This window comes from Austrofundulus limnaeus, unplaced genomic scaffold, assembly GCF_001266775.1.
Source record: "Austrofundulus limnaeus strain Quisiro unplaced genomic scaffold, Austrofundulus_limnaeus-1.0 Scaffold354, whole genome shotgun sequence".
In the NCBI taxonomy this organism is placed as follows: Eukaryota; Metazoa; Chordata; class Actinopteri; order Cyprinodontiformes; family Rivulidae; genus Austrofundulus; species Austrofundulus limnaeus.
Window position 1 is genome coordinate 13,095 of NW_013952756.1, and position 9,674 is coordinate 22,768.

The 9,674-nt window shown below is 39.3% G+C and overlaps 2 protein-coding genes across 5 annotated transcripts in view; one reads left to right on the forward strand and one right to left on the reverse strand.

Annotated features, from left to right (window-relative positions):
• cnih3 (cornichon family AMPA receptor auxiliary protein 3) overlaps nt 1-9,674 on the forward strand; it is a 47,995-nt gene that overhangs the window by 10,824 nt on the left and 27,497 nt on the right. For all 4 annotated transcript variants that reach the window (XR_001311456.1, XM_014023033.1, XM_014023035.1 and 1 more), the window contains exon 3: nt 4,330-4,377. Coding sequence is in view for 3 of the 4 variants with exons in the window: in XM_014023033.1 (XP_013878487.1) it covers nt 4,330-4,377 (48 nt within the window). In the remaining variant the exon portion in view is untranslated. The remainder of the gene's footprint in view (nt 1-4,329; nt 4,378-9,674) is intronic.
• LOC106527993 (uncharacterized) lies at nt 8,025-8,820 on the reverse strand (the record flags this gene model as incomplete). The annotated part of the gene is given in 1 exon segment (XM_014023032.1): nt 8,025-8,820. A coding segment is annotated over 1 exon segment (788 nt), but the record flags the coding sequence as incomplete, so codon positions are not given.

A 9,674-nucleotide genomic window follows, 5' to 3' on the forward strand; every position in this document is an offset into this window, starting at 1 on the left:
CAGTTCACATCTCCCCCACTTATCAGATTGTGTTGAAATATTAGGCAAAAAAAGCGTATTAAAAAATGTTTGATCATCCCAATTTGGAGCATATACTGAGACTAAAATGACAGGAAGTGCATATAGTTTTCCCCCCACAATAACATAACGTCCAGCAGCGTCCATTTTAACACTGGATACTGTAAATTGCACCTGTTTACTAACTAAGATGGCTACCCCTCTCGATTTAGATTGGAAATTAGACTGAAACACCTGACCAGACCAGCGCCTGCTTAGATTTGCACTGTCTGCCTTACGCAAATGGGTCTCCTGCAAAAAAATAATATTAGCATCAAGTTGTCTTAAATGTGTCATAACTTTCCTAAATTTCACTGGACCATTGAGGGATTTCACATTCCAACTCACACAGTTAACTGGGTGACTGTTGATGAACCTGTTAATATTAGAACTGCTCATGTATGGTCAATTGGACTGTAGTACAATATCCACAAACCATCACAAAAAAATAACCTGAAAAAGACATTCTCAAAACATATAGATCCGGTATAGTCCCACCCCTTTCTCCTAAAAAACACGAAGAACCCAACAAACAAAAAATTCACACATTTGTGCTTATACTGGGGGGCTTAACTCCCTGCCTGGACTCCCGCCACAACTAAATAACAATAACAAAAAAATAAAAAGGGGGGTTCCCTTACTTTAAAGTAKTATTACTGTTTATGCTCCTTGCTGTAGTGATAAATATATCACTAACCAAGATCTGGACAGACCCCCTGTGAAACTCTCGTACATAGAACAAAAAGAGGAATGTTGTCCCTCGGAATAAAGTCTAAAATTAAATCAAGATATTACGCGGGACATAAAATTAGAAGGTTCATTACAACCTGACAGTCATAATATATCGATGAGAGTTGGACCTGCAGTCAACGCCGGTCCTCGTTGTCCGTCGCCGAGATGATCCTCTTTTTAACGTAGTCCATTGCTTTATTGGCATCCAGGAACTCCTTGTTTTCCTCCCCATGAGAGATGCAGAGCCATGCAGGAAAAAACAAGCCATAGCGAACATCTCGTTGGTTGTGAAGAAGTCTCCTCACCTCCCTTAAATGCCGATCGAGCCCTGGCCACAGCTGCCGTGTAGTCAGATGTGATGATGATTGATGCCTCCTTAAAACGAAGATGGCCGTGGGTCCGCGCTCAACATAATATTTACACACATTCTTGATAATAGTGCAGCTTAGCAACAATGACCTGCGGCTTATCGCCTGACCTTTTTCCACCTGGAGAGCGATGGACTCGGTCAACCAGTGGCTCTTCATCCATCTGTAGGACCTCTGCTAGCAGTTTAGCCACTGCTGAAGTGGAGCTGAATTCTGGCGTCTCAGGAACTCCAATAATCCGCACATTGCACCTTCTCATGCGTCCTTCCATATCGTCACACTTCTTTTTGAGCCCATCGACTTCTTCTTTAAGTTCCAAGACGGTGGTGCACAGAGCAACCACCTCATAGGACCACATTGACAGGCCGTCCTCCACCTCCTTAACGCTCTGTTTAAGGTGGTCTAAGTCAGCATGAAGTAGCATCGTGCCACTAGCCACTTCCGCTCTCACCGCCTGTAGCTCTCCTTTAATAAGAGTAAACTCTTCTGCCAAAGCCGCTTTTATTTCGGATTTGATCACAGCTGAGAGATTGGTTGTTATAGCGGCAAGAATTTCAGACTTCAAGGAGAGTGCGTCCACCTCGCCGCGGGAGGGAGAAGAGGGTGCCGAAAATCCAGTTTTAGCTGCAGCCTACTCCAAGACGGCGTCGGGCCTAACAGCCGCCGAGCTAGAATGTTTGCCTTTCCTTGAGTTTGTCGCCATTCTTCTACTCTTCCAGGCAAGAATCACTCAGGGGTCAAGTGCAGACAGACAAAATGCTCAAAACAGCAAGGACATTCGGTAGAGAACCACAAACAGAACAGTCGGAGCGGGAGCCCACGCGACACACGTCTCACTCCTCCACCATCTTGCCCCCTATCGATGCTTCTTTAATGAAAAATCTACAACAAACAAAAGAATAAGACAAACAACCAGCCGAACTAGCAATCCTCAACATCTTTTTAAAGAAGCAGCCAAACTAGCAATCCTCAACAACTTTTTAAAGAAGCAGCCAAACTAGCAATCCTCAACAACTTTTTAAAGAAGCAGCCGAACTAGCAATCCTCAACAATGTTTTAAAGAAGCAGCTGAACTAGCAATACTCAACAACTTTTTAATTTTTACACCAGGAGCTAAAGGTCCTTTTCAGGCACTCAAATCCCCAGAAATGTATGGAATAAGCTGTAAAAAAGTTCATACACCACTAGTTAGCAGTGTTGTCATATTTTGTACATGAATTATTGCCAGCTAGTAAGTGCCAAATTGAACTTGCTCTTTAAAATTAGCTTCCGCTAATTTTTCTATGACATAAGCACTTTTGAGGTAGCGGACCTAAATATCTACATAAGCGTTTTAGAAATTGCGGAGTTAATTTTTGGATTAGCGCTGCCCACCACTGACTATGAGTTTAAAAGTGAATAAAAGTACATTTAGCTTCTTTGAACAAAAAAAAGTGATGTTTCTTTTTAGTACTGTAACTTTAGGACCCTACAAAAAGACCCAACTCCGTTGATTCATGTATCTTTATAATCCCAAGTAGTGATGACTTTATAAGTTTCCTTTTAATTAAAGAGAAAATTTACATCATTATTTCTCCTATTGCCTCTGATATTCTATCACATGAAAAAAATTGGAAATGTCAATAAAACACAATTTATTCTTGAACTGTTTTTGTCCCATTGAGCTCCCTGAACTGTCAAAAATAATAGCTTCATCCAAACCATCAGGATGTCTCAGATCTCATCCCAACCAGGCAGTTCAAAGAGGTGTTTCCCTTAATAAATATTCAAATTCTGCCTAATATATATTTAATGGATGGTTTTGTTCCACAGCATTTTAGGATTGCTTTAATAAAACTTTACCGAAGAAACTTGATCTAGAGTCAGGAGCTATGCCAGTTACATATACATTTTTTAATTTCTGTGTCATCTAATCTTAATCTCAGTCAGGGTCAAGAGTTTATCAGCACAGAAACAACACTTGTGAAAATTACTAATGATGAACTCATGGCCACAGACAGTGGACTTGTGTCCATACTTGTCCTGTTAGAAACCGGTACTTAACGGTACCAATTTTTGGTACTTTGTGTGTGTGTGTGTGTTTTTTTAATAATACCTTTTTTACATATTTCTCAATATATAAAGTTAACAAATATCAACACAACATACAACTCTTTGTATTGTAATATCAGTTTTTTAACTAATTTCTTTAAAGTGAAAACTCTTGAAAACAAGATTGTTTTGTCACATTACACAAATTAAAATCCAGCTCCACGTGTTTCTATTGATGTCATTTCCCCGCTAGAAACATGTGTGATGGAGGTCCAYGGAAGGCAAATAAGTTTAAATCAAATAAACAAAAGAGAATGGAGTTAAAATACATACAAGGTATTCAAGCTACGATTTGAGCATCCAAAACGTGTCCAATACTTCAAGATAGTTGCTTGTGTTCTTTCAGGTCTGATGTGTTCAGACTGTCAGGAAGCTCCTCTGTTGTTTTCCTCTGCATGTCTCTGTTTAATGGAGGATGAAATAAAGAAAGTGGTGGTACTTTATTTACTTTGAGCAAGCGAATGTCGTGCTCACAAGATAATTAATCCATCAGATAATTCAGAGGCGGTTTGTTCTGTGAGTTTTACTCCAGGAGCTGCGAGGTTTTCAAGCTTGTTCAGACTGAACTCTGTTTACTGAACCAGCGGCTGGTTATGTCATTACGCTGTAACGCGATGCTGCGTTCAGGACAAGCATGGAAAACTCACCACTCTTACACCAATACGGTCGCAATGATGCGTTTAGGTACCGAAACATGGTATCGTTTGATGTTAGATGAATAGATACTTGGTAGTACCGACAGAATTCAGTCTGTACTTAAAAAATTATCGTATTTGGTACCCATCCCTAAGTATAACATTATAGAATGGGAATATTTATCCCTAATATCACCCCCTTTTTCCCATAACTGCATGATTGAGTGATGCCATGTGATAAAAAACAACCTGCACTGCAGTTTACTTTTCTAGCTCACTGTATGCATCACAATAGCATTTCCTCTTCTTTGTTGACTCAAAAAAACAAGCAAGGATATATGTTTGTACTACTTCTTTTCAGTTTCATTTTGCAAGAAAAGCTACAACTACACAGTAACACAATTCAGACGAATTTAATAAAAAATATCTTTTTGTGCTTTTTACAGAGGGAGAGACTGCGAAACATTGAGAGAATCTGCAACCTGCTAAGGAAGGTAAGCTTGAAGAAAGGCTGTGATAAACTAACATGCATAGTATTGGCTTCTTGTATGAATCATACATGTAATCTAAATAAACACATATTGATATCGTCTGGCAATATTTGGTCTTTGCATTGTTTGCTGCCTGAATTTTCAGCAGATTCTTTCTTTGTCACTGTGCCACATGTTGGCCTGACAACCAAAGGGAGAAAGACTGTGAGAGCTGCTGTTCTCTGCAGAGCTGTGCTGTTTGTTTTTCTGTGTTTGCCTCGAGGAAGAAGCATGAGGATCCTCCCAGCTTCAGCGTGACATCTGTTTCTCCCTCCACCTCTCTGAAATTCATACACTGTGTCTGAATCTGTGCATCCAAGTGTGTTTGGGTGTATGCCTGCATTATACTGGAGGTTTATTGGTTGAACAGCTGATGTTGGTTATCAGTGTTGTCAGCTGGAGCCCTCCAGCCCTCGACCGGCCCCCTGGGGAGAGCATTTTCTCCACAGTCCTCTATCAGCAACAAATACACACACAGTTACACACATACACACCCAGATCTGCTGTCCTTGAAGCCGTGACCTTCTGGGATCACTCAAGGTGACTGTAGATGTACCACAACAGTGAAACATGAAGGAAAACAAAGAATAATAGCACTTTATTTACAATACACTTAAAAAACATGTCAGACCAAAGTACTGTACAGTGAAACTAATAAGGACATGAAAAAGGATAATAACACAAATATTAAAAAGCAAAAATTAGACAAAATTATAACAAATAGATAAATAAACACAATAAAGTTAAAGTTACCTCACATTGGGACTAGGGCCAGAGAATCACAGGATGGACTTGATTTTAGACAGCTCAAGTCAAAAAAGCAGGAAAAAGAAGTTTAGCAAATCTTCTGGATGGTTTCTTCTTTTAAGAAATGTTTTGTCTCTTCTCCAAGAGACTTCTTCTGTGTGAGGAGTTTCAGGTAAACTCAGCCTCATACGTATTGTCTCCACATGATGGACAAACAGGTTTAACAATGACAATCAACACTGTTTGTTCACAGTCAWAGGAGAAGCCTCAGCCTTACACTAGGTTGTTGTGGCCCTGATTATCCCTTTTGTTAGCAGGGGGCTAAGTCATACTTGGAATAACAGCATTGTAAGAGGGGGAAAACTGGACACGGAGTCCTCCCCCTGACAGTTTTTAAACAACTTGTTCTGAATTTAGAGTGGGACAATATGGCTAAATTTATTTCAAAATATAACTTAATTTTGGTTGACATGGTATAATTTGAGCAACAATATGAATAAAATGCTAAACAAAACCTGCCAGGAATACCAATATTTGTTTTGTCCCTGTATACGTATATACTTCTGGATTACAGATGATGTAGTATCGATGTCATGAAATGCAGATGGGGGCAGGAAGTAAATGAAGTCATGTTTCCATTTGTTGATTCAGTGTCAAAATGCCTAAATTCTGTGCCGTGTACAGTTGTTGCAGCCACTCTAATCAGGAGAAATATCAAAGTATTTTTTTCATGTTCTGATAGTAGTGTGTCGCAAGGGAGTTAAATTTTAAAAACTTGCAGAGAAAATTGTACAAAAGTGGATCAACAATCTACGGCTAAAAGCAGGAGGTGCGGAAATGAAGAATGCAGCAGTTTGCAGTGACTCCTTTCTAACAAGTCAGGATCGTATCGATTAAATCATATCGTCAGATATTTTCCTGGATAGATACTTGAATTTGGGTTTACAGAAGCTAAATAAATTATGTGCAAGTAGATCCAAGCACATAGAAATAACAGGAGTTAACTTGTTATAGAGTTAGTGATAGAATTGTAATCATAGGCTAACTACACGTCAATCACCATTTAAAGTTTCTTTGGATCCTAAAAGTTTGACCCAAACTGAATCAAAATAATTGTTGGCTTTGAGGCTCTTAAAAGCTTTTATCTGGCTTGTAGTAACTGATAACATGTCTGCAGCACCAGATAGTAGTTTATGTTGATCGCCTCAACGCTGTGTAAATTCTCCAGATTATATGACAAGTCTTTTTTATTAAGATAATATGAATCATATCCTAAATGTATGCATATTTTTTGCAATATCTTGTCTGTGCCAGCCCATTTAGGGCATTAAAGTACTTGCTGTGATCCATTTTGCTGTGTTTTGAACCAGAACAAATCACTTCCTGCCCCCAACCTGACATTCACGTGTAAGATCCTTGTCCACCAAGTTTCTTACACCTTCTCAATCATATGAGGCAACATGAGTTCTTTTTATGAAAGATAAACACCTCTTCATTGAATATGAGAAAAGACAATAATTGTACTTCCAGTCCAGTTCAATTTTATAAACTAAAGTTATTTATTTACAGACAAATGAACTTAACTATATACAATTAAAGCTTGTTAATCAAAACTTTATGAGATAAGATATTATTATTTTTTTTTATTACTTTATTTAACCAGGTAAACCCCATTGAGATCCAGATCTCATTTTCAAGGGGGACCTGGGCAGAAGTCTGCAGTACACAGCAACCTGGTTACAAACAAAATTGATTAATACATACACGCAATTATAAAACAGAATAAAACAATTTAAAAACAGTGACACTGTTTAAAAGACTCTTGTTGCCTTTTTTTAAGAATCGCTCGAAATGAATCCAGTGAAATCAATTCCGACATCTTGATTTCAGACTGAAGCTGATTCCAGGCTGAAGGAGCCATCACACTGAAAGCTTGCTTTCCTTTTTCAGTTCGGCAGTGAGGAACATGCAAAAGAAAAATGTTGTTGGAACGTAAAAAATGGGAATTAACAGATCTGTGTAAAAGAGAGTTTAAATATGCTGGAGCCAAACCGAGTAAAGATTTATAGATCAGGATCATCAAGTGATTGCTTCTCCGTACGCTTAAAGGAGGCCATTTAGCTTCTGCATACAAGTTACAATGATGTATRAAACGTCTGCTACCAGTTACAAACCTCAAAGCACAATGATAAACAGTATTTAATGACTGAAGGCATTTAGTCGAAGCATTCATATATAAAACATCACCATAGTCCAGGAGTGGCAGGAATGTTGCAGCTACCAATTTACTTCTAGCTTTTTAATTAACAATAATTTATTTAATATTTATTAACAATAAACCACCTCGCATCCGATGTGAAGTATTGTGAATAAACACTCAGAAAGTGAACAYATGAAACAGTAAACAAGTTTTGGATGTTATAAAAACTTAATTTACAGGCATTTAACTTATGGCAAGATTTAGATTAAGAAAGGAGGAAAGAGAATTAGTAAATATTTAGTTTTAACTTTTTATCTTATCAAGATTACCAGAACAACCCAGATCAGCTTCTGTCTCCCACTCAGCTGGACTCTCTAGCTCAGTGGTTCCCAAAGTTGAGGTCGGGACCCAAAGTGGGGTCCTGAAACATCAAGGTGGGGTCCTGAAAAGATTTTTGAAATTAATTACATTTTTGCTTTATTTGCCTAAACTATATAAATATAGTATAATAAATATTGTTACTATGCCCATGTTTAGTTGACCTGATACAAATGTTTATCATCCAAAAACAGTTGGGGGCTCAGGTCTCTGCTACTGTTATTTTGTGGGTCAGAAGCTGAAAAGTTGTGGAACCACTGCACTTCAAAAATCAATTTAAAGGGTAATTGTTATGATCGGGTGAGTGAGCTCTGAATTAGTTCCGAACACAGATAAAGGTTTAACAAGTTTATTGTTAGAATTTGCAATTGGAGGTCGAGAATGGGATTCCGGCAGCAGCAGGTCTGCACACAGAGATGGGAAGTTAGGTTGGCACAACAAGATTATATTATTAAACAAAATAATATAATACACCAACCTTCTCAGGAGGGACTGGGTCCGGGTTGAAACAACAGCCACGGTGTTTTGGTTCCGGGTGGTGTTGTAAGTGGAGGTATTGCTGCTGTGGGGTTTACTCAATGTCAACAACAAATCCAGGGTCATACACGGGTGGTCAGAGATTGTTACCAGGTTTGAGGGGGCAGGCTGAGCCGTTGGTCCAGAGATGCGTTCCGTGGTCGAGATCCAGGAAGTCCGATGTGGCGAGGTATCGTGCAGGGGAAAGGCGAGAGGCAATAATCCAAGAGACAGAAACAAGGTCGTTACCGTGAGAGCAGATGACAGGCAGGATCCGACAAGGGCTGAGGCAGGAGACGTTAAACCAGGAGACATGAGCAGGGTCGGGGACATGAGGCAAGAGCAGGACAAGGAACAAGAACGCTGGAAGATCATAGACGAGCTGATAAAAATCTGGCAATGGGCTGGAGGCTGGAACTGGGATATATACTGGCAGGAACAGGTGACATGAATCAGTTGATTAGGGTTTCTGTGACGGGAGGGGCAGAGGCAATGAGCAGGGCAAGGCAGACAGGAGCAAGAACTGGGCCAAGAACAGGCAGACAGAGACAGAATCATAACAGTAATAAAATAATTGGTGATGTAATATTTTCCCTATAATTATTAGAAAACACAAAATAAGTATAAATAAGCATTTATATTTGTGTAGCCTTTGTTTTTGGTGTTATTAACAAAGTGTTTGTACTCAGACCAGTAATTTTTGGGGTCACAAGTTTTTGCCATGAATATTTTGTGGGTCAGTAGATAAAAAGTTTGGGAACCACTGCTCTAGCTGACAAAAACTTAGCCTCTACCTGTAGATGGCTTCACCGTCACAGAGGCAGGTCAGGAGGGTGGTCAGCACAACTCCCCAGGGTTTTTGTTTACAGCATCACAGAGAATCTGCCGTTTGTAGGAGGCGAGTTGGCTCCTTCTCTCAGGATAGTAAAAAATATTCAAAGGTGATTTGAGGCTGGCATGCCCAAACCAGACAGCAGATTTTATCTCTTTGGCAAATTGAGACAAAAATCTCTGACATACCCACTTCCTGAGGGAAGGAAGCTAGGAACAAAAAATAGCTGTTTCTCGTTCCTCATTCAGGTTTCAGACTGATGAGCCAAAATCTGTGTTAGTACTCTAAAGAGCAAGACAGCTAAGTGACCTTGGTTAGTTAAGGCAGAAACAGAATGTTGAGTCTGAAGAACTCCTCGGCAGATAAAAACTTCTTTCACCTGGTTGTTGAACAATAAGGTACTTTGACACAGTTTGAATGGACTAAAAGTCATTCAATGAATGCTCAAGAATCATTTTCACTAAACTGGCCTCATGCAAGAACCGTTGGTACGCACAGATTTGTTCTTAAGTTGTGAGTACGAGTGATTTAGGAGAATTTGTGACATTCACCAATGTTTTCATATTCTAAGAATTTTTTCAGATACGA